We start from the raw sequence: 25,369 nt of genomic DNA, 5'->3' as shown, positions 1-25,369 counted from the left end.
TACCATAAATTCTGTTGGGAATCACAGAAACTATACATATGTCCTGAATAGTAGTGCTGTTTAATACTCAGACAAACTAATTGACTCACTCTCCCACTCCTAGCGCCTTGCAAATTCTGAAGTTAAGAGACTTACTCAAAACTGTTAGGTGATATTAAAATATAAATCTTACGGTAATTGTTAATGGGATTATAGAAAATTTAAAACGCAAATCCTTAAAGTTTGAAAAACAGGAAAGTGAGGTATTAGATGCACCAGTTCTAGGTTTCTTAAGCTTTAATGTCCTTAGGAATCTCCCAGGGATCTTGTTAAAATGCAGGTTCCGATTTTTTTTTTTTTTAAGATTTTGTTGTTGTTGTGGACCATTTTTTAAAGTGTTTATTGAATTTGTTACAGTATTGCTCCTGTTTTTTTTATGTTTTGGTTTTTTGGTCCTAAGGCATGTGGGATCTTAGCTCCCCGACCAGGGATCGAACCCACACTCCCTGCACTGGAAGGGGAAGTCTTAACCACTGGACCGCCAGGGAAGTCCCCAGGTTCTGATTTAACAGGTCTGCCTTTTCGAGTTTCTCACGAGTGCCCAGCTGATGCTCACACTGCTGGTCCAGGGTTCACATGAGAGGTAGCAAGTCCACCAGTTTAAGAAAGCTCATGTTGGTGAAGTTTCCAGAGAGATGACAGGGAATCTCAGGTAGGAGAGTTTGTAGCATAATGTTAGTGTTAACTAGAAGTATAAGGCAAAGATGAAAGACAAGAGTGAAGCATTTATGTAAATGTCCAATTTCTCCAGAAGAAACTGATTGCATATGAAGTACAAAAGTAATCTTATTTCTGGATTAGTAAGGGAGGAATGCTAAGAGGGTAAGCAGATTTACAATCAATATATAATTGGGGTTCTTCAACTTTAAAAACATGATGACTGGACTAACTCCCCAGAAAAATGCAGATATGAAATGTGTACCCACATTTATACGTATAATTTCAGAAGGTTCACTGAACTTCCTTCTGAATGGCATAAGCCACCATGGGGCCCACAGATCACAAATTAAGACTACCAATGTACATAGTTGGGGCAGGGGAAAAATCCATAGTTTAACAGTAATAGAGGGTAACTTCAAATCTGCTGTGTATTTGATCGATGATACTATTGTGTAAAGGCCGATGGTTCTTCAATCATTTCCATAAAATATAAATTGGTGGAAATGTATATTTTTCCAACGTAAGAGATGAAGCTTCTTTGTGATAGGCAAAGGGAAATCACCATATAAAGAAATTAAGTATATACTATTTTGGAAAAACGCAAGACAAAAAAAATCCAGGTATGAAAATTACTGTCTAGAAAAGGGATTTCTAAAGATGTAAAAGGTAATTGTTGTTTTATGCTGGTGCTCCATATTGGTTTTTTACTGCAATAGTTTTAAGCATCTCGCTACCTGTCTCCTTATACTAGTGAGAAATTATAAATATGTAGGGTTATCATGGAAAAGGCACAGAGAACCAGTTTATTTTTCAAAAGCTATTGATCACTTAATCTTAGATAAGCAGCTTAGAATCTAGAAAGGGAGCTACACCTGTGTGCGTTGTTTGTAAAACTCTTATGTCAAGGCATGATATGAAATACAGACATGATGCCATGAGAGTACTGAGTACTGAGAATACTGATAAGGGCATGATTCTTTCCAGCATGAGATAAGGGGATGTGTCAAGGAAACAGACGCAGAAGTAGCTTTGAGCCGGACCCGGAAGAATGAATAGGATTTCAGTAAATGGAGAAGTCAAGGGAAGGCACTGCAGGAAATGGGGCTCACGTTAGCAAAACATTACAGAGGTGGGGTGGGAGGAATATGCAGTTTGGACCAAGGAGAGTATGATATGCTATTACATTTGTCGTAATATTACTACTTGTATAGTCTCCTCTCCTTGAATCAGGACTGGGCCTGGGACTGGCTTTAACCTACAGAAGGCGGCAAAATTGGCCAGGTGCCAGTTCTGGGCTTACATATTAAGAAGTCCTGGGAGCCCTGAGCTGCCAAGTAAGGAAGTCTGAACACCTTGCTGGAGAGACCACATGGAGAGGGAGGAAGGACCCGAGACTCGATGAAGAGAGACAGCTTCACGGAGGTAAGGTCATCTCAGCTGAGCCCCCAGCCTCTAGTCAACCAGCCAATTGAATGCAGCCACATTCAGGACTACAGGAAGCCCAGAAGAACTGCCCAGCTGGGCCCAGGGCTGACTGCAGAATACAATGGTTGTTTTCTAGGACACCACTCTTTGGAAGAGTTTGTTATGCAGCCATAGAAAACTGAAACAGAGCATATATCCATATTTTAAATCAGCACCTTCTTCCCGTTGCGGAGCACAGGCTCCGGACGCGCAGGCTCAGCGGCCATGGCTCACGGGCCCAGCCGCTCCACGGCACGTGGGATCTTCCCGGACCGGGGCACGAACCCGTGTCCCCTGCATCGGCAGGCGGACTCTCAACCACTGCGCCACCAGGGAAGCCCAGCACCTTCTTTTGATGAATATAAAACTCATACACCTACCTGGAGATTCAGATTTAGCCCTGTCCTTCTACACACACACTAGTCAAAACTGCTTTTGAACCTTACTATTAGAGTTGAGTGCACAAAATTCTAGGATTTTTTTCTTTTTTACAAATAAAAATTATTTTAAAAGTGATCAGGCTTTTCAAACAACACTCCCTGCATCACCCCTCCTTCTGCCCGTCCTAGACAATAGCACCTTATTCAGATTACAGAGTATGTGTGCATTTGTGCATGTGTGTATGTGTTGTGTTGTCTAGACATATTCACATGGAATGAGTAAAGAATTCCTTATGTGTGATACATGATCATCTTTTCTATCCTATTCCATTTCTTCTTTTCTATCCTACTTCATTTCTTCTTTTCTTCCTGCTGGTTGTGACCCACTAAACTGATTTCATAATGCATAAGTAGGTTAAGCCCCTCAGTTTGAAAGACAGTTGTCCTAAGAATCATTAATCAATCAATATACATTCATTAAACCCTATATGTTCCATGCATTGTTTTAACTCTTGGGTACAGCAGTAAAAAAACAAACATAGTTTCTTCTTTCATGGGCAAATTAATCATTAAACAGTAACAACAACAAAATATGCACAAAGGATGATTTCATTTCGTTTGTGATAAATGCTGGGAAGGAAAAGCATGGGTACCATAAAAAGCCATAAGGAGACTCCACTGACTGTGGAGTGTGGAAGTGGATCTGTTCATGGATGCCAAGTTAGGGCAATGCCAAAGCAATAGAGGTCAGTCTTTAGACAAAGCATTTCCAGACTTTCTGGCCTGCCCATGGCTAGCAGAGGAGCACAGCAGGAGGTGCTGAAAGAGCCAAGGGGGGCCTAGGCCGGGCTGAAGCTCTATCCAGTCCTAAAGCTGGGTGCAGTGCTGGCACATGCCTTTAGCTTGCTGGGCCCAGCTCTTATTCAGCATTTTGTCAATTCTTGGTCTGCTGGGTCTGGAGAAAAGAGTGCAAGGGGGCAACATTGAAGTATTCCTCTTAGAGTCCAGAAATGGATGAAATAAAATCATCTACCATATTTCAGGATGGAATTACGAGATTGATCCAGAGTTATGCAAAATCATCTGCAAGAGACACCCACGTTGAACCCAGACAGTAACTGGTCAAGGTGTTGACACATCTGGAGAAAGAATGCTCCCATTAAAGGGGGGGGGGGGGGTTGGCTAGCAAGTAAATTGGAGAAAAAGGTGACTTGACTTGTGCCCCTTGGGAAGAGGGGGTGCCTGTGTGGGCCCAGGGAGTGAGCCTGTCCTCCTGAAAAAGACTGTCCTTCCTGCTCACCTGGATGTCCTAGGTCCTCAAAACCAGGAGACAGTAAACCTTCTGATCATGTGTGACTCTGCTTATTCTAAATCCACACTGTGTAGGCGCTTGGCCTTTGGAACTTACCTGTAGAGGGAGAATGTGTGCACTAATCAACTGATAATTCTAGCTTTAAGGCTCCTCTGGGTATGGACACTAAGGGGGTAAAGTGGCGGGGGGGCGTGCAGTGGTGGTGGGATGAATTGGGAGATTGGGATTGACATATATACACGAATATGTATAAAATAGATAACTAATAAGAACATTCTGTATAAAAAAAATAAAATAAATGAAATCTTCTGGGCTTTGAAAGTGGCAGTCAGCATTCCTGAGAAGCACAATATCACCTTTCTAAGACTGCATGGTTGACAGGCAAACCCTGGAATACAGTTAATTCACCAAGGAAAATACTACTCTGTAAGGGTCTGTCTGGGTGGCCAACTGTCCCTCCCCAGGCAGCAACCCTAGATAATCCTCCGCCCCCAACACACACACCATTTTTCATGTAAAATTTCTACAGGGATAGTAGCTCCAGCAGCTCTGTAGCACACTACCTTCTGCTGAACGCTGCCCGTGTACCAGGCATTGTGCCGAGCACTGTGTGGATTATCTCGTTTAATCCTCCTACTAAGGGTGCTGCTATTATTATTCCTCTTTTCCGACAATGGAAACTGAGGTTAGGAGGCAAGAGGTATCAAGAGTAGTGATGACAGGGCTGGGATTCAGAGCAGTGTGACTCCAGAGCGGGCACCTGGGACCCATACTATAGGATGTTGCCTCCCGCTGACGCCGATGCACCGAGGAGGACTGTCTAGAAGTGCATTCGTTTCCAAACTCTAGCTTGTGAAGTTTGTTTTCTTTGAAGGGAGAAGGGAGAACAAAGGACCTCTACCTGTATGCTTTGATGATCTACGCACCTTTCTTGGTGTCACACAGGACTTGGATGCTTTCTCCTCTGGGTTCACCAATGCTTCACCCAAATGAGAGAGAAGTAGCTCAGCTCCCTATCCATAATCCCATCTTTTCTCCTTCTTGTTTTTCTGTGATCTCACAGGAGATGGTTCCTGCATATTTTTTTTTCCATATTTTTAATTTGTTTCAATTTGGCTCCTTCCAACCTACGACTGAGCAAGCATGAGGCTGGAACTAGAAGATGGTCAGCAAAATGCGGGCTTATCCTTGGGGAACTTCCTGTAGTTTCCTAAGGTGATAATAGAAAGCTACTTTTGGAGAGGTTCTTGGGGTGATGACTGTCCCCCTGGATGCCTCCTACTGTGTAAGGACCCCTGATGGATTGGAAATGAGATGCAACAGAAAGAAGACACACAAGGGGACTTCCTGGTGGCACAGTGGGTAAGACTGCGTGCTCCCAATGCAAGGGGCCCAGGTTCGATCCCTCGTTAGGGAACTAAATCCCACATGCGTGCCACAGCTAAGAGTTCAAATGCCACAACTAAGAAGCCCACAAGGACTTCCCTGGTGGAGCAGTGGTTGAGAGTCCGCCTGCCAATGCAGGGGACGCAGGTTCGTGCCCCGGTCCGGGAGGATCCCATGTGCCGCAGAGCGGCTGGGCCGTGAGCCATGGCCACTGAGCCTGTGCGTCCAGAGCCTGGGCTCCGCAACGGGAGAGGCCACAGCAGTGAGAGGCCCGCGTACCGCACAAAAAAAAAAGGAAGCCCACAAGCTGCAACTAAGGAGCCCACAATCCACAACTAAGAAGCCCTGGAGCTGCAACTAAGCAGTCCGCCTGCCGCAACTAAGGAGCCCATGTGCTGCAACTAGGGAGCCTGCCTGCTGCAACTAGACCTGGTGCAACCAAATAAATAAATAGTAAAAAGAAAAGAAAAGAAAAGAAAGAAGACACACAAAGATATCCCCAAACTTTGGTCTGAGCAAGAGAGATGGGGAAGATATGATTAGAGCAAATTGGGAAGAGGTTGGGAATATCTGGAGATCAGCCCTCCCCTCCCCTCCCCCTCCCGCCCCTTCGCTTCTTTCTTTTTTTTTTTTTTTTTTTTTTTTTTTTAATGCGTTACGCGGGCCTCTCACTGTTGTGGCCTCTCCCGTTGCGGAGGACAGGCTCCGGACGCCCAGGCTCAGCGGCCATGGCTCACGGGCCCAGCCGCTCCGCGGCATGTGGGATCTTCCCAGACCGGGGCACGAACCCGTGTCCCCTGCATCGGCAGGCGGACTCTCAACCACTGCGCCACCAGGGAAGCCCCGCTTCTTTCTTTCCTTCCCTCCTTCCTCCCTTCCTTCCCTCCATCCTTCTTTTATTCCTTCCACCCGGCTCTTCCTTATTTCCTTCTTTCCATGCACATCTACAAATGCCAGACATTATACCTTGAGATACAACAGACTCAATGCATCTCACCAGCAAACAGAATGTGAATGACAGAATGAGGCAGTGATGAATTGATGGCAGGGCACCTCCTGCATTCTATCACTCACCTCTTAAAAATTTAGCTTCTGATATTAACAGATTTGAGGAAGTCACAATTTTTTAACCATAATTTGGAAAATGTAGCAAAACTTCCATATCGATTCTACTTAGAAAATTATGTTAAACCTGAAATTAGGGTTCCATCGTTAAGTGGTTGGCACATTTTTTTGCCCACCATATTATCAAAAACAAACCAACCAGAATAACCACTGATATGAATGAAACATTCATTACTATCTCATAGAAATGGCATCTTTTTTGTTTCTCTCTCCACTATCCATTAAAGATTTCAAGAACTCAACTAACTACATTATTTATTGGTTTTATTCTAAGAAATTGACTGCTAAGTGGTACATTTCAGTAGAAAGGACGCCCTAGGGTACAACAAAAGGCAGCTTAGCATTGCTGTCAGGAGACTGATCTCTGGAACAGACTGCCCAAGTTTGATTCCAGACTCTGTTTTGTATTACCTATGTGTCCCTGGGCTAGTTATTTAACCTCTCTGTGTCTCAGTTTCCACAACTATAAAATAAGAACAATAATTTATCCAGCCTCACAAATTTATGGTGAGGATTATGCAAAGTCCTTAGAACAGTGGGGCACACAGAAAGCACTCAATTGATGGTACTACTTATTGAGTGTAATTAGGCTAATCTTACTGCTACTACCATCCACCAAGGAATTCTCTCCTCCCTTCGCAGGAGCTTATTTTCGTATTTGATGTTATATGCCTTTTTTTCTTTCTCATTTGCAATAATTTCTTTCTTAAGGAAAGAGCAAGGAGGGAAAGAAAGTTGAGAAAGACAATATAAATGCTCAATACTGTTGGTTAAATAACACTATTAGGGGCTTCCCTGGTGGTGCAGTGGTTGAGAATCTGCCTGCCAATGCAGGGGACACAGGTTCGAGCCCTGGTCTGGGAAGATCCCACATGCCGCAGAGCAAATGGGCCCGTGAGCCACAACTACTGAGCCTGGGCATCTGGAGCCTGTGCTCCGCAACAAGAGAGGCCGCGATAGTGAGAAGGCTCGTGCACCGTGAGGAAGAGTGGCCCCCGCTCGCTGCAACTAGAGAAAGCCCTCGCACAGAAATGAAGACCCAACACAGTCAAAAATAAATAAATAAAATTTAAGGGAAAAAAAAAAAGGTAAGGATTTTCTCTGTATTAAAAAAATTAAAAAAAAATAACACTATTGGCTTGAACGCAAACAATTTCAAAAATAATTTTGAAGAAGTATATTTTGAAGCAGAAAAGTGTTCAAGATTTTTTTGTCAGACAGAAAACAAACTTATGGTTACCAAAGGGGAAAGGTGGGGATGGTGGAGGGATAAATTAGGAATTTGAGAGTAACATATACACAATACTATATACAAAATAGATAAACAACAAGGACCTACTGTATGGCACAGGGAGCTATACTTAATATTCTGTAATAACCTATATGTGAAAAGAATCTGAAAAAGGTTCATATATATATATGAATCACTTTGCTGTACACCTGAAACTAATACATTATAAATCAACTATACTTCAATTTAAAAAACAAATTTTAAAAAAGATTTTTTTTGTTAAATGAAAAAACTGTTGCAATGGTAAATGGTCAAATATTATGATTTCATTAAAAATATGCAGAAGTACACAAACATTTGGAAGGCTATGAAGCAAATAGTAACAATGGTTATCTCTGCACGTCTAGGTCTGTAGAGGTTTTAACATTTTTTGTGACTCATTTTTATTTCATTTTCTGAACATGAGTGAAGTGCTCAAATGACTGAGTAGTGAGACCAACTGAGATAAATAAAAAGGAAGAAATTTAGGGGAAAAGCTAAATTTGACTTTGGATATAAAGAATTTGATAAACCTGTGAGATACTCAGGTGGGAAATTCCAATAAATAGTTGAGTTTTCAAGCTTTATGGAAGAGGCTAAGATAGACTTGGATGTGAATTTAGGAGTTATCAGCATAGAGGTGGTAGTTAAAATAACAAGAATGCATGAGTAGATCCTGGGGAACATGAAGAGTGAGGAGTGAGGAGAGCTCACTGAGAACAGGATCCTGGAAACACCAAGGTATTTCCACCAAGGTGGAAGGGTGGAGGAAGAGGAATCGAAATCAAGGAGGGAGACAGAAAGAATGCAAGACCTCAAGCCAGGAGGACAGACAGACAAGTGCCTTAGAGAAACCTAGTAAGAAATGAGCTGAAAAGTATTTGTTTTGGCAGTTAGATCAGAGGAACCATAGTTGCAATAGAGTTGTAGGACAGCAAGCTGACTGCAGGTGAATTGAGGAATAAAAGGGAGGGAAAGAAAATGGAGGTAGTGAGTATAAACTCTTTCTAAAAGTGTGTGTGAGAAAATCAATAGAGGTATGGTTGACACAGAATCAAAGGAGAAGGGAGTTTTTTCCCTTAGGAAGTGAGGAACTCAACCAGTCTGAAGAAGAAGAAACCAGCAGAGAGTAGGTCAAAGTGAGAATATGATGGATGGAGCAATAGCCAGGGGAAATATTGAAGGGGACAGGTTTAGGTTTGGAGTATTCCCCCTTATTATTAAGTGCATAAAATAGAAATCTCTCTATCATATTACATAGAAAATCAATACAGAGTGAGCAGAATGTAAGTTAGCCTTTTTTTTCATGACTTGGTGCCATCAATTTGAACATCAATTGTTATACTCGGCTGTCCAGATAGAGATGCTGTTACTGTTTCTCAAAACAGGTTGACCTTATTGTCCCCTTCCAAAAGGCCCCAGACAGCTGTGCTTTTTTGGTTGATTTTGATAGACTTTCTGCTTCAGGCTATCATTTGTCACTTGACTACTATGAGTTGTGGTTTTCCCTGGAATCTCCTACCCACCCTTTTCTAATTTGCTCATCCGATTATGGAAGGCTTGGAAACACATAACCAAGTGTGTATGAACCATCACTAAAAGATGGGTATACGTTTCTCTTGCTAATGAAGTGCGTTATCTTTACCGGGTGAAGTTGCGAACATCTATTTTGGGTACTCAGAGACCTGTGTTGCTTTCTTCTTGGTGCTGATCTTCATTATAGGAGAAAAGGGATGCTGTGAGGGCTGGGGAGCTGAATTCTTAATAGTCAGAATGTATATTGCTGTCAATAATTGAGGTATATGTATATATCATGTTTACCAAAACACAGTGTGTATATAGAGAAGAGGCTGATGGAATACTCTGAGCTTATTTATCAAGAGTTACTGCCCTTCTACAAAACTTACATAGCTAGTTTGTGGAACTATCTCATCAGCATCTTCTGCAAGCCATAATCTATGATTACATAAATAATTAACAACAGTTTTAAAATAAATTTGCAATGATTTTGGTTCTGTTTAGATACCCAGCAACGTAACTTCTACAATATTCTGGCAGATTTATAATTATTATTGGAAAACACACTTCTTATCTCAGAGAGTCGGTGCCTTAATGCTTGCTGGAGTCCTAACTAATAAATATATAGCCAAAAACTGTGTAAAGTTCAGGAAATGAAATGGGAATTTTTGCCCAGATTCATTATCAACCTGTTTTCAGCATCTATGGTACTAAGCTGTATTATAATGTACTTTGCTTGAGCAAATATATTCAAGAAATTAAAATGGCATAAAGCATATAATTCCCCACTGTATAATTAGAGTAAACAAGAAGGAATGAATTTCAGAAAGCTCATCCCTTGGATCTCTTTATAATGTACATGAGATGTGTAATTTACATTCTACAGTGAGGACACAGCAAAATTTTTGCCCTCTGACCCTGATTTACCAAATTTATGCAGCTCAAACCTGCTCAGACAGGTTTTGAAAATAACATTTGCCAAGAGCATGTGCAAACGTGCTCAGTGAACATCTACGTACACGTGTTTTACTACCCTTCCTTTCTTTCTCACTCTGAGTGCTTTTAAAAATCAGCATAACTGCAATTAAAAAAGCCACACAGGGCTTCCCTGGTGGCTCAGTGGTTAAGAATCCACTTGCCAATGCAGGGGACACGGGTTCCAGCCCTGGTCCGGGAAGATCCCACATGCTGCAGAGCAACTAAGCCCCTGCACCACAACTACTGAGCCCACGTGCCACAACTACTGAGCCTGCGCACCTAGAGCCCATGCTCTGCAACAAGAGAAGCCACCGCAATGTGAAGCCAGTGCACCGCGACGAAGAGTAGCCCCCACTCGCCACAACTAGAGAAAAGCCGTGCGCAGCAATGAAGACCCAACGTAGCCAAAAAAAAAAAAAGCCACAACTGCACTGTTATTGAATTACAAAGCAATGTGTGTCAGAAAACACCCTCAGAGTTTTTAAGAGAGTCCAAAGAAAGATGCTCTGCATGTACTCCACGGCTGCAGGAATTCTGGTGAAAGGAGATACAGACCCAGAGCTGTTTGAATGATGATTGTGAAGCCAGACAAGAGGTGGGAGAAGGACTGGAAAGCTTGGAAAGTTGCATTGGCCCGGAGAAGGATGGGGGCAGGAGTGTAAGATGAAAGGGAAGAAAAGACAACAGGAATGAGACAGGTTGCAGATGTGCTGCTGGGGTAGACCTCCTATTCTAAGTATCCATGTTTCAAACAAGTTTTTTTAAAAGTTCAAAGAAAGATAACTTTCTGCAAGATGAGAGCTTGCTTTAGGCACCTGGTTTTAAATAATTAACAACAGTTGATAATTATTCAATATCATCATTAGCAACAATAATGGCGAGACTAATACCAATAAAAATACTTTACATATGCCGTGGGTTTGTGTGCCAACTCCATCTGAATTCAGTTTCTCTACACTTAGTCACTATTACTTCACTGCCTTCACAGTGGCTTTACCCAACACTCTAGGCTACAATTCCTCAACATGGGAGTTGTTACAAAATTCCAAGATTGGGGCTTCCCTGGTGGCGCAGTGGTTGAGAGTCCGTCTGCCGATGCAGGGGACATGGGTTCGTGCCCCGGTCCGGGAAGATCCCACGTGCCATGGAGCGGCTGGGCCCGTGAGCCATGGCCGCTGGGCCTGCGCGTCCGGAGCCTGTGATTCGCAACGGGAGAGGCCACAGCAGTGAGAGGCCCGCGTACCGCAAAAAAAAAAAAAAAAAAAAAGTCAAAAGCAAAATTCCAAGATTGCAGCTAAGTTGAATTACTCTTATTTGCACAAGGTAGCTCTCATTGGCATATTACTCTATTCTGGGGTCTCACTGCTATCAGTTATTCATTTTATTGTCAGATAAATTTTTCTAAAATATTGTTTTTGTGAAAATATTGCTATGCCCATCTGTGTCCAAAAACCATTAATGACTGTCTACTAACTTTAGGTTAATGTCCAAAACATCATAGTTTGACTGGCCAAGGCTTTCACAACCTAAATCCCTTCTAACCTCACTCATCTGGACTTCTGCTACAAGACTGTCACTTTGTCACATACATCCCTGATTCAACATCTGTCCATCTCATTTGGGATGGCTGTTCCTCTCTATCTATTTAAATACTTTATCCATAAGACCCAACTCAAGCCTTGCTTCCTCCATGGAGCATATCCTGACTAATCTAGCTCTCAAAGATCTCCTCTTCTTCCTCTTCCTCTTTTCCTTCATATCTATATGATTTATTGGTTCTATTATTTATTTGACCTTAAGAATTACAGAATTACTGTTGCAGTGATATTCTGGGACTGACTGTTGTCAATTGTTAACTACTCAAGAATTTTGCAAAAGGACTGTTAAACCAATGGTAGCTTGAAATCAGCCACGGTGGGAGTATTTAAATGATGGCAATAGGCCAACACCGCAATCAGGTTTTGTTGTGTTTGTTTGATTGCTTTTTGGTGGGAAAAGGGGGAAAGGAGAGAACTGGTCTACCAGCACACCACTGCAACAGACTCTCCAATCTAACTCTCCTTACTACAATTAAAATATTGTGTCAATTCCCTATTACAGAGAGCCAATATAAATTTAAATACTTCCAGGACTAAGTAACCCATGACTTCCCAAGGAATTAAATTCCAACGTGGATGTATATCCATGGATCAAAATTGAACTGTAGACTCCATAGTAGCTAGCTATATCTCCTCTATATTTTGTATTCTTTATGGTGCCCAGCACAGTATATAATGAAGAGAAGATCATTCTACCTTTCTAGCTTCAGTTTCCAGGGCTCCACACTGCCCTTTCACTTCTAGCCTTAGAACCTTGGAGCTGTTTCCCAAACATCTTAGGTATTTCTTAAGTTTGTAACTTTCCACAGGCCACTTCCCCAGTTTGGCTGGCCCAAGCCATTGAAGCCCTACCTCCACTGAGTGGCCTTTGTGACTTCAATAACTCCACTTTAAACACATTGTATTTTCATTGTCTGTTGACCTGTCTATCTCTCCACTACACAGCAAGCTGTGTAAATGTTAAATCCTATCTTTTCCCCAGGTCTGAGATGCCTGGCACGTAGAAGGTGCTCCAATAAATATTTGTTGACAGGGAACACAGCAATTCAGATAAATGAATAAAGCCATTTATATAAGGTAGGTCTGCTTTGGCACTTGTTCACAGCACTGATGACTCTAATGAATGGGCCTCAGTGACTTTGCTACACTGTTTTTTAAATATACAAAGTAACTGTCAGGACATGAATTTCAAAGACAGAATTTATTCACATCTCACTGTGAGAGATGAGCACTGCTTTCTTTCTATGCACCATCCAGTGTGCCTGACCGCATTCTCCTGTCTCTTCAGGATCATGGTTTTGTCTTCTAGTTTGTATGTCCTTTCTTGTGCACATGCATCTGTCCTCTTTCTCCTCTTCTTCAGCATCCATGGTAGATGAACCACAATCCAAATGATACCTTGTTTATCCCTGGGAAGTCTTCACTGTCGTTCTATTGTTCTATGCTTAATGCCTTACAAATGAAAAATAGGCCGCAGGACTTGGGGGAGTTAAGACATTAAGGAAGAAAGGGGAAACGATACTAGAGTGAAGTAAAGCATAAGAGAATTGTATAAACTGGGGTGGAAAGGATGAGCTTTTTTTTTTTAAGTTTTTTGAGAACCAAATAAGGTAGCAATATTCTAAAATTCTTAATTCAAATTTACTGCCTGCCTCCTTCTTTAAGGAAGATAGCTGATGTTACCCTATTCATAGAAGTGAATTTCTCTGTAAACTGTCAAAATCTTATTTTTGTTTCATAGATCCAGGACTCCTTCTAACAATGGGAAAGCAAAATAAAATGCTTTTAGAAAAATCCTAATTACTATTAAATATCAAGAGAGTAGAGGAAAGTCATGCCCTCTATATAGAATATAGGGGCTGTCAGAGATACACCCACGCACCTATGGTCAACTAGTCTATGACAAAGGAGGCAAAGATATACAATGGAGAAAAGACAGTCTCTTCAATAAGTGGTGCTGGGAAAACTGGACAGCTACATGTAAAAGAATGAAATTAGAACACTCCCTAACACCATACACAAAAATAAACTCAAAATGGATTCGAGACCTAAATGTAAGACCAGACACTATAAAACTCTTAGAGGAAAGCATAGGAAGAACACTCTTTGACATAAATCACAGCAAGATCTTTTTTGATCCACCTCCTAGAGTAATGGAAATAAAAACAAAAATAAACAAATGGGACCTAATGAAACTTCAAAGCTTTTGCACAGCAAAGGAAACCATAAACAAGACGAAAAGACAGCCCTCAGAATGGGAGAAAATATTTGCAAATGAATCTACGGACAAAGGATTAATCTCCAAAATATATAAACAGCTCATGCAGCTCAGTATTAAAGAAACAAACAACCCAATCAAAAAATGGGCAGAAGACCTAAATAGACATTTCTCCAAAGAAGACATATAGATGGCCAAGCAGCACATGAAAATCTGCTCAACATCACTAGTTATTAGAGAAATGCAAATCAAAACTACAATGAGGTATCACCTCACACCAGTTAGAATGGGCATCATCAGAAAAGCTACAAACAACAAATGTTGGAGAGGGTGTGGAGAAAAGGGAACACTCTTGCACTGTTGGTGGGAATGTAAATTGACACAGCCACTATGGAGAACAGTATGGAGGTGCCTTAAAAAACTAAAAATAGAATTACCATGTGATCCAGCAATCTCACTACTGGGCATATACCCAGAGAAAACCATAATTCAAAAAGACTCATGCACCCAAATGTTCACTGCAGCACTACTTACAATAGCCAGGTCATGGAAGCAACCTAAATGTCTACTGACAGAAGAATGGATAAAGAAGATATGGTACATATATACAATGGAATATTACTCAGACATAAAAAGGAACGAAATTGAGTCATTTTTTGAGACGTGGATGGATCTAGAGACTGTCATACAGAGTGAAGTAAGTCAGAAAGAGAAAAACAAATATTGTATATTAACGCATGTATGTGGAACCTAGAACAGATGAACTGGTTTGCAGGGCAGAAATTGAGACACAGATGTAGAGAACAAACGTATGGACACCAAGAGGGGAAAACCACAGTGGGGTGGGGATGGTGGTGAGCTGAATTGGGCGATTGGGATTGACATGTATACACTGATGTGTATAAAATTGATGATTGATAAGAACCTGCAGTATAAAAAACCAAACAAACAAACCAAAAAAACAACTAATACTAAACTTTCTTTGGGTTATTTGTATGGAAATATGTTAATATAAATGTTTCAGACATTACATGAAATTTCTAAAAATCTTATATGTTCTGGTATAATGTTATAAGTCATAATTCTAGTTATTACTTTAAAATGTATATCTCAGAAATAACTAAATTTCCTTGTCAACTGCATTATTATGAACTTTCATGAAATCGTTAACAGTAGTCATTTTTAAGCCTTTTGTCATTTACAGACAGTTCTGGGTGTACTCTGATGCTTTTGTAAAAATGTTCCTATAAAAGGGTTTCATCTTCAAGGAATTCATGGAAAAGACTCTGACAAGTACAGGTTTCTGGTAACTGATTACACTGCTGAACTGAATGAATAAGCATTTTCAGAACTCTAATGGAAAACTGATGAATTCATACAAGTGCTAACAAAAGATCAAGATGAAAAAAATTAATTACATGGGACTGAGTGAACTGATGAGGATGATTATAATTTCCTTGACTTTCTGTTTGAATAAAAAAAAAAAACCCACAAGGACTCAGAGGCGAAAAATATACAAATCAATTTTCACTGCAAAGTAAAGGAGCTGTTACAGTGGAGGATTCCTGGACTGAATGTCAATATTATGACATAGTATGAGTGGGTTTCGTGTGTGGTAATTGCAGTCATTGTTGCTTTTGTTGTGGTCATCCATTTACAATGCTTGGTGTCAGTTTATTTATCTCTTGTAAAAATAAAATACTGTGTGTGTGTGTGTGTGTGTGTGTGTGTGTGTGTGTGTGTGTGTGGAAAAAAAAAAGAATATAGGGGCTGTCAACATGTGGGCTCTATCTACAGAAGTATATTATTTGGGGAATTGAAATAATTCTTGAGAGAGTTCAGGTAGAAAGTTTCGAACACCAGAGCAGAAGATATAGATGAATTTTATGAAGCCTGAATTTTTTACTGTTTATAAAACACTGACTGTCATTACTTTTTTCCATCCCACCTCCAACTTGTATTTTTCAATGGTGCTAATATGACAAAGAAAATAACAGAAGCCTATAATAAAGAAAACTTAGGATACAGTCATTTTCATTTCAGTATCACTATTTTTCAATCGTGGAGCTCTGCTGTATGTCTTGACATTAGCTGTTCAACCATGTTCCAAGAAGGATAGGGTGGAAACGTCTTGTGATTCATTTCAATTCCAATGGAGAAAAATGCAGAACAAGATCAAACCAACAACACTCTAAAATCTGAAAATATTATTCTTCCACCAACCAACCTAAGAAAAAAGTTGAAAGTAACTTTCATTTTTTTGTGTCCTATTTTCCTTTAATATATCCCACAAAATAGAGTCAAGTGATCACCCCATGAAGTGGCCTTCACTGGCTATGACGTGGTCAGGATCATCCATTCATTCATTCATTGATCTAACACATACGAATCCCATCTATGTGCCAGGCACTTTGAGTACTGCGAATTCCACTGTCAATAAGACACAAAATAAACCCTCAGGAACATCACAGGCTTATGGTGGCCAAGATCACTTTTTTTTTTTAATTCATAAAGCTGTAGTGCTAAATTCTCTCTCTCTCTCTCTCTCAATACAATTTAGTGAGGTGAAATTCATTGTGCAATCACCATCTCTACCTAGTTCCAAAGATTTCTATCATTCCAATAAAATCCCTGATTTATAAAGCAGTTTATTCCTCCAAGACCACTTTAAATTTCAACGTGTGGGAAGACTTCATTTAAAAACACATTTTGGAAAAACCTTTCTATGTCAATAATTACTCTAACTTAAATAATGACATTGAGAGAAAATACTGCTTCAAAGAGCCTTTTAAAATCAGAGTCAGTCTTCTGTCTTAGGATTTTTTTAAATGGCATACTTCATTTTGTTTCTTTGTTTTGTTTTCAGTCTTGGTCAATTTTCCAGATTCTCATTTCCCAAAGCCCGTAGATGTTTCCTTCGGGCTGGCAGCTAAGGCACTGTTGTATTGATAGTATTATGACACAGTTTCTAAAGCTCAATCAACGTGAAGAACTCACAGATCTGTGTGTTGACTTATCCCCTGTGCCTCAGCACTTCATGTCTAAAGCCCACACAATCTTCTTTCTGTCTTCAGCCATAAGCAGCAGTTCAGCTTTTTCTAAAAATGTCTCCACTGCATCTTCTTTGTTTAATTTTCTATCAGCAATTCTATCAGTAAATGCTTTGATATTTACTTTTACTGCCAACTCAGGTAACTTAGTTGATTAAGAAAGCAAAATTCTTTCCAGGTAATCTTGGATTCGCTTCCATAGTCTGTGGTTTACAAATCCTCTTCCTTCTTAATTTTTCTAAACACTTCCAATCCTTGGTTCTTACACTGTTGTCTTGCCATCAAAACATTTGATTCCTAAACCTGTGACCTCTCCAGTTCACTGAAAATATTAGTTGCCAAGGCTCCTTCTCTTGACATTGAAGTTTATAATACCAGCATCTTTCACCCTCCTTCTGAGGCTCTATTCCAGACACCCTGTACCCTAATACTTACAGACAGGAAATATGTATGTCCTTATAAATCGGAAACCTTCTGGGTGGGGCAGCTTAAGTGGTAGAGATGTATGGAAGTAAGGGCATTTTGAAAGGAGCCTGTACTGGGGCAGCATGCTATGGCACAGCAGTTCAAAACATGTTTGTGGGGGCTTCCCTGGTGGAGCAGTGGTTGAGAGTCCGCCTGCCGTTGCAGGGGACACGGGTTCGTGCCCCGGTGCGGGAAGATCCCACGTGCCGCGGAGCGGCTGGGCCCGTGAGCCATGGCCGCTGAGCCTGCGCGTCCGGAGCCTGTGCTCCGCAATGGGAGAGACCACAACAGTGAGAGGCCCGCGTACTGCAAAAAAACAAAAAACAAAACAAAAAAAAAACATGTTTGTGAAAGGTGGACAAACTTGGGGCCAAATCTTGCTCTACCGTTTATAAGCTATGCAACCCTCCACACGTTGCTTAAATCGTCTGAGCGTCAGCTGTACACAGTAGTAAGGCAGCATTGTTTAATGCACAGGCCTTGCCTTTACACCACTTTCAGTATTTGACCAACTGTCAAGTCAATCCACTTATTACCTTGGAAACTGCTGAAAAGGTATAACTTTTGGAAATGTACTCAAAGAGGAATTAACTTTTCCTACTCAGCGCCCAGCTTCCGATTTCACTCTGATGGGTATATACGAATCATAACACCTTTCTAGGTCTTCAATTCCTTGGTTATTAACTCAGGGAGGGTGGAGGAAGAGTTCTATGACTTGCACTCTGGGATTCCGGGATTGCATTTTAAACTTGAGAACCACCAAGGAGTAGAGAGAGGCCATCACGCTCAGTGGTTTGCTCAAGGTCACACAGAAAAGCGTGCTGTAAAACCAGCCCATCCTAAGCTGGTCCCCAGCAAGTTTGATTTCCCCTTGACTTGACCATGCCTCCTTTCTCCCTCTCCTCATTTATCGCAGCTCAGCCTGACCCGGAGCCACTTGGCTGAATTTTGTCCTGATCATACTGCAGCCTAACTAGCCCCCCCATCTGAGATCCCTTCTGAAAGTGGTAATTCTACTAACCTTCTCATATCACTTACTTTACTGCTGATCTATTGCAACCAGTTAATTAATGGGAATTACATAGTGAAAAGGAAAAGAGAAAAAAATCCAACACACAATGTTGGATAAAACTTTTTTTTTTTTTTTTTTGCGGTACGCGGGTCTCTCACTGTTGTGATCTCTCCCGTTGCGGAGCACAGGCTCCGGACGTGCAGGCTCAGCGGCCATGGCTCACGGGTCCAGCCGCTCCGTGGCATGTGGGATCTTCCCGCACCGGGGCACGAACCCGTGTCCACCTGCATCGGCAGGTGGACTCTCAACCACTGCGCCACCAGGCAAGCCCGATAAAACGTTTTAAGCTAAAAGATATTGGTAGTTTTTAACATTATAGTATATTATTTATGAATAAAATATTTATAGTAAAAAGATGAAACTTTGAGACTATTTCCCAAATTTCATAAATTTCCCAAATTTATGGCAGAGGTTCTTCTGGAGAAGGAAGGGAAATGGGGCTGCTGCTGGTGGGGGGGGGACATAGGATCTTCAAATTTATCTCTATTGTTTTATTTCTTTTATTAAAAAAAGTCAGAGCCAGCTATGACAGATATTAATATTTGTTAATTCTAAGTTGTGGATTTCTTTTTTTTTTTAGAGCTCTTCATTTCTGGTATTGTTTTTTCTAAACGAATTTTAAAAACATTTATACCTGCTACTCAAAGAACTAAGACATTTCAGATCTCTTGATGAACATTTCAAATGCTGGGGCAAGGCTTACAGTACAAATATGTGTAACCAAAGCCACGCTGCTCTCAGTGCTTCTAGTTTTGGATTACAGAAGTTATGGGAGATTGAGGTATTTTGTTTCCATGGCTCATTAAGCCAGGGTTAGGCTAGTGTCCATAATCAAATTCACTGCATTTATCCTTCCTCCTTCCTATGAAATGAGGCCAGACCTTAGGGAGAAGAAAGACTAAAAAATACCCTAAGTCCATGGTAATTCTGCCCATAAAGGAAATTAACACACCTGAAAAGGATTAAATTCTTTTTCCTTTCTAAATGAGCCCCTTCCTTAAGCTTCCTCTGTCAATTGACTGCCAACCTTATTTGCTAATTCCCATCCCTCATCAGGCTCACTAGGACTTCCTGTTGCAAATTAGTGCTCAGTGAATTTGAGCCTGACATCTCTAAAACACACCCAGACTCCGGGGGGGGGGGGGGGTGGGGGGGGGGGGCTTCCGAGCTTCCTGCTAGGGTGCCTGGTGCAAAACGCACCTAAGCATCGCCAGGAAATGGTGGATCACAGGGGTCTGGGAGTGTTCCAGCCATGAGAAAGGTATATAGCAAGAGACAAAAGGAATCTCTAGGTAGGAAGGAGGGAGAAAGGCGTTTGCCATTTTTTGCTGGAGGAAATGATCTGGACAGAGAATAACAGATAACCACAGAAGGGGAGGGGTGGGGCAGGAGTGGGGGATGACAGACACACCAACAGGAACGGGAACAACTTGGGGAGACAGGTCAGAATGCTTGTAATCAAGGCAACGGAGCAGAAGAGGTGAAGAGAATGGAAACCGTTGGTCTGCGTTGTGTTAACAGGCTTAACATCAAAGTCAGTACTTCTAACCGTTTTGTGGACAAAGCCGTGTGAGAAGGCTGTGGTCCCTGCTTCCTCATCCTTACCCCACCCTCACCCCATCACCTAGTGCACCTTCACATACTCAACCTCTTGCAACTGGAGAGGGGGCTCTGATTCTCCTCAGGCCCCTGTAAGATGCTGGGACTGCAGGTTCAGAATTCTTTCTTTTTTTGATGTTAAAAAAAAAGTACTCAGTATTTTTCAAAAGAAAGGAAAGAAGGAAGGGAGGGTGGAAGGGAGGGAGGTCTGTTACAAAACAAAAATAGCCAATATGAGCCAGGTTACGATGTTTTACGTGGGACCTGTCAGAGGGCGCAACTGACAGTACCGCATGGATGCACTAAGTGTACCTAGTAAACGTGCTGAGCTAAACTCCTTCTTCCTGTATTTACTCGGTCACATGAAAGGAGGAAGCCCATCTTAATGTAACCTGTACACTTTTCAAGAACACATGGGAGGGAGGAAGAGGGTTCCACCCCAAGTACTATTTGTGTATTTGAAAGGATGCTGCTGGCCGCTTCTTCCTTTTCAAAAAGAAACAGGTCTTTGAAAAGAAAGATTCGTTACTGTGCTTCTCCCTCATGCTCCTTTCTTACCAGTCCCTTTAAAATGGGAGCTTCAAATAATGCAATTTATGAAATCCACGTTTTCCGCCAGATTCTGGTTTACGTGCATATGTTCTTTTGTTTCCCTCCTAACATTTCCCCAACTCGGAAACCATTCTTTCTGGTATAGCTGAAGGATATGGATATTAAAATCAGATCAGCAAAAGATGTTATGGCTTTGGGAAGCCGCCAATCGATGCTGTAAAATAAAGCACGTTGTGCACTGATGCCATCAAGTCTACTCTATGGGGTTTTAACATCGCTGCGCGGGGAGGGGAGGGGCCCGGGTGGCGCTGGAGTGAGGGTGAAGCTGGCAGAACAGTTGGGAGAGGGAAAGAGAATGAAAGGGTTAGATTAATGGTGGAATTTGAAAGTGGGGACCATTTACACTAAAGAATTGTTTTCAAAGACTTCCTAACCTCCAAGACGTTTTCCAGCGGAGGGACCCTTTGAATTGCAGCTGGAGGTGATGTTCTTGGCGCGGCCTCTGAAAGCTGCAATCACAACCTGCCCACAGCGTCCCCTTTGCAAACCCACGACTTTGTCATTTTCTCAGGCAGATGCACAAACACTCACGAGCCCACAGTGATGCTGGGGTGGGGGTGGGGAGGGGAGGCTGCTTTGTAGCAGCTCTTTTGAAGTGTTTAATTCCTCCTTTGTAATCTATTCATCAACAGGCATTTCAAGCATATCAGTTTTAGCTCAACCGTTTCATTCCCGAGTCTTGTGTATATTTTCTCCTGTGGTTCAGGGCCTCTGTCCAGCACCTGGGTGGCACGGTTTGTCTTCTCTGAATTCAGAAATGTTAACCAAATTAAATTCTTCTCTCTCCAGTCCCCCTCTTTCTCCCATCCTCTCCCCCGCTCCTCCCCCACCAACTCAGGTTAAAGCGCCCACTGAGGCCGAGCTGAGGCAAGGGTCTGTGTGCTGGACCCCGGAGCGCCCGAGTGCCTGTCTTTTGAAAATACAGGAAATGCACGAAAGAAAGAAAAGGGTTCAGCGGGAGCCAGCACTCCCCCGTCTTTGCTTTTTTCCCTTCCTCCCCTCGTGCCCCCTCCCCCCCGAGCACCGGCTTTTAATTTTCAAAAGCACTGCAATTGCTCGGTGTGGTTTCCAGAGCTGGGGTGCCATTCTCCCTGATGATGACTCTGCTGACGTCAATGGCATTCTTATCGTGCCTAGTGCGACATCAGAAACCAGCCCTCAGAGGCTCCTCTTATTCACCGGGTCTGGGCTCTTGGTAAAACGTGGAATGGATTTCTGAAATGAAAGGGACTAACTCCTCTTTCCTAGCAAGCCTCAGTCAGACACCCTCTTCTTCTGGATGGCAGCTTGCCAGTTAAGGCTGTTCCTTAGTGGTCTCGCCTGCAAAGACCCCAAAGGGGAAGAGAGGACTAAGTGGATCACAGAGCCTTCTCTGTGTCCCAGCTTTCAGAGATCTGCCCGTGTGTGTGTGTGTGTGTGTGTGTGTGTGTGTGTGTGTGTACCTCCACCTAGGCAAGACTGGTTGACCTACTTCTGATTATGCTTTAGGCTTTGCTAAAGCCTTTGATGATTCCCCCTATAACGTGCCATGGACAAGACCCACTCGGTTAAGTGCTCCTAGCTTACTCTCTAGGTCAGAACTTGAGCCCAGGTCCAAAAAGCAAAAGCCCATTTTCACTTCTCCAGGTTGCAGCAAGCACTCCTCTCCTCTTTTTATTATAAGGAAAACATTAGGAGGTTGAGCAGAGAGGGGAAGGAGTCACCGTTGAACAACAACAGTAATAGCAATAATAATAGCTGAGTGTGAGAAAAGCATCATTGAGAATTTAACATTTTCCTCTAAATACTCCTGACTTAAGAGGCCTGATCTCAAAGGCTGATGTTATAAGGTAGCCTAGATGCTAAAAATCGTCATTCATTTCCCACCCAGAAGTTTTGGGGAAGATGTTATGATGATGATGAAACTTTCATTTGCAGTGGAGTTTATTATGGTCCAAATGTACCCCCAGGCATTTCGGAAATGTCTCCAGTTCAAATCTAGACGTTTAAAGACTCAAGGTCATTTAACATGATGACAGAATGGTACACATCTAGGCAGCTTTCATCTTCCCAATCTTTGACAGGGACAAATCAAAACGGTCTTGGTATCCAAATAACAATGGTTCCTCTTGAAGATTACTGAGCCATCCATAATAAACTTATTAGGAGCGACTGTACTGGAAAGAAGCCATTTAGCAACATATGAAATGCACAATCATTAATTCCAACTAGAACTATTTAGAATCACAAAATTAAAGGGCACCTGCTTACATCTGGTTTAACCCTTCCAGCTTCACGTGGGGAAACTAGGCTCAGAGGTGGTTCATGACTTATTCATAGTCACACAACTATTAAGTGTCAGGCTTGATAAACTCAAACTATCCCATGCGAAATGGTACGTTCTCTCTACTACAACACTGTGCTCCTGATTATTTAAAAGCCCAAACCCATTTGCCTAGGACCTTTCCATTTTTCATACAAACTTGAAGAATAATTCTGAATTTCTTTATTAAAGTGTGTTTTCAGGAATTTTTGGATGAACAGAGTTCTATGAAATTTCTTTTTTGTTCTCAGTAAGTTCCACAACTAGTGACAAGATTATTTATTATTCTTTTTTTTGCCACACCCCGAGGCACGTGGGATCTTATTTCCCTAACTGGGATCAGGAGTGAACACGTGGCCCCTGCAGTGGACATGTGGAGTCCCAACCACCGAACTTGCCAGGGAAGTCCCAAGACAAGATTATTAAATAGAATGGAACAAAATAATACAGGCATGAAATTCAGGTGGTCTTAAAAAAAGTAATGATAGAGTCTGGGAAGAAAGAGCAAAGATTTATCTGGGTTCCAAATATGGGAGCCCCCTGCACCCAGCCATCATTCTGCCTCATTTACTACCTAGCTTGCAGCCACCTGATTGTAATGTTGTAATCCTAATGTAATTCATTCGTTCCCTGATTCAAGCCATTGGATTACTGTTTCCTCACTTCTACGCAAGATCTTTGGAGTCCCCTTCTTCATGATGCCCCTCCCTCCAGCACTCTCCATATTAGTTTTGCCTTCTCCACAGAGAACTTTGAGTACTTTTTTAAGTCACCTTTTGGCACTTTCTTTTTGACAGATATGTATCACATTCCGGTCCAGAATGAAGGAGAAGAGATGGGACGGAGTTGAAACATGATGGCTTCTGAGTCAGACACACCTGAATTGGAAGTCTGGCTTAACCGCTTGCTACTATAAAAATTTAGGGCATGTCTTAACCTGTCTGAGCCTCAGTTTCCTTACCTGTAAAATAGGAATAATAATTCCTACCTTACAGGGTTATTGAAAGGGTTAGAGATGATGCTTACTAAGCTCCTAGCACAATGCCTAGCACATAAGAGAAACTTCATTAAAGGATAATGATACAAATGATGATAAAAAAAATGAATGGGGAGAATCATAAAATTGGTAAGGACTAGTAAAGTAGCACAAACAGCAGACAGAGGACAGAGAGTATTTTCTCCCTTGTGACCAGAGTTAGAGCTGAGAAGTACCACTAAAACTAGAAGGGTATATTCCTTTAAAGAATTCTTCTAGTGAAAAACAAATTATCCGAACCAAATATGTGAGCACACGCTCACATGATAAGTTTCTATAAAATGCATTTTGCACTGAGCATTTAATTGCAATTGAATGTCAAGTAGCTACAAAATCTAATTGTGTTCTTAAAAGTTCTTCAAGGATTATTTTGAAACTGGTCTGTGAGAGAGACTCGAAAGGTAAGTGCTTAGGGGCTGAGCCACTTTTTGGTTCTCCTCTCTCTGAGACAAACTACCAGTACTCATCTAGGCAATAAGTTAGCTTTGTGTACACTGAGATAAGAAGCCTAAGTAATTCCTTAAACCTAAAGGCAAACCCTCAGGAAAAGCGCAAGGGCTTTGGAAAGCCTAGCTGTCCCTTTGTAAGCAAAGCCACAGCTTCCCATAAAGCCTATTTTCACTGTATACCACGTTACCGCAAAACTTAGTTCATTTAATTAACATCATAATGTATCAAAATTTAAATGCTTTCTCTTTGGAGAAATCAATAATCTAATATAAAACGAGAATAGCGTTTAACTCAGAAACAAATTACAGCCACGCCTGTGTAAGGTGACTCACCTAAATTTCATAAGCAAAACCGGAGTGATCTGAGTAAATGCTAGGTTGGATGTGAATCAAGGAAACTTAGATGTCAAAAGACCTGTGTGTGATTCAGAAAAGGGTGTCCGTCTTGGTGAGTTAGCCCTGAATCAATCAATTCTGCCTGGGGGACTAGAGAAAAAGCACTCTCCTTTCTAAATGAATCCTTAGGTCTTACCCACCAACCTAATAAAAGTTTTGTACCCAATCGATATCTTAGCCAACTGTGAATGTTTGATATCGCTTCCACTTCACTCAAGCAAATGGAAAGGGTTTAGTCACCTCTAACTACTCCAAACTAATGAGTTAAAATGTAAATTTGATCATGGTCTTCCCTCCCCTAAAACCCTTCACTAGAGATGCTCCATCCATCCAGCCATGCTCCCAGCGGGCAGGCCTGTATAAACCTGAGGAAAGAGAGTCACTTTCTAATTCACCCATCCAAGGGGATGGCCTTTTTGTGATCTATCTGCCGACGACAG

At 41.7% G+C, this 25,369-nt stretch overlaps 1 protein-coding gene across 8 annotated transcripts in view; it reads right to left on the bottom strand.

The window, feature by feature from the left end:
* The window catches only part of PDE4D (phosphodiesterase 4D), a 1,151,628-nt gene that overhangs the window by 114,916 nt on the left and 1,011,343 nt on the right, over nt 1-25,369 (bottom strand). The window contains exon 6 of one of the 8 annotated variants that reach the window (XM_032626901.1): nt 16,087-16,175. The exons of the other annotated variants lie outside the window; for them this stretch is intronic. Within the exon in view, the coding sequence (XP_032482792.1) occupies nt 16,156-16,175 (20 nt within the window). The 3' untranslated portion in view covers nt 16,087-16,155. Of the gene's footprint in view, nt 1-16,086; nt 16,176-25,369 lie in introns of those variants that run through there. 8 annotated transcript variants of the gene reach the window in all.

Source organism: Phocoena sinus, chromosome 3 (genome assembly GCF_008692025.1).
Source record: "Phocoena sinus isolate mPhoSin1 chromosome 3, mPhoSin1.pri, whole genome shotgun sequence".
Classification (NCBI taxonomy): domain Eukaryota; kingdom Metazoa; phylum Chordata; class Mammalia; order Artiodactyla; family Phocoenidae; genus Phocoena; species Phocoena sinus.
The sequence above is the reverse complement of the archived record's forward strand: the minus strand, read 5'-3'. Positions and strand labels throughout refer to the sequence as shown.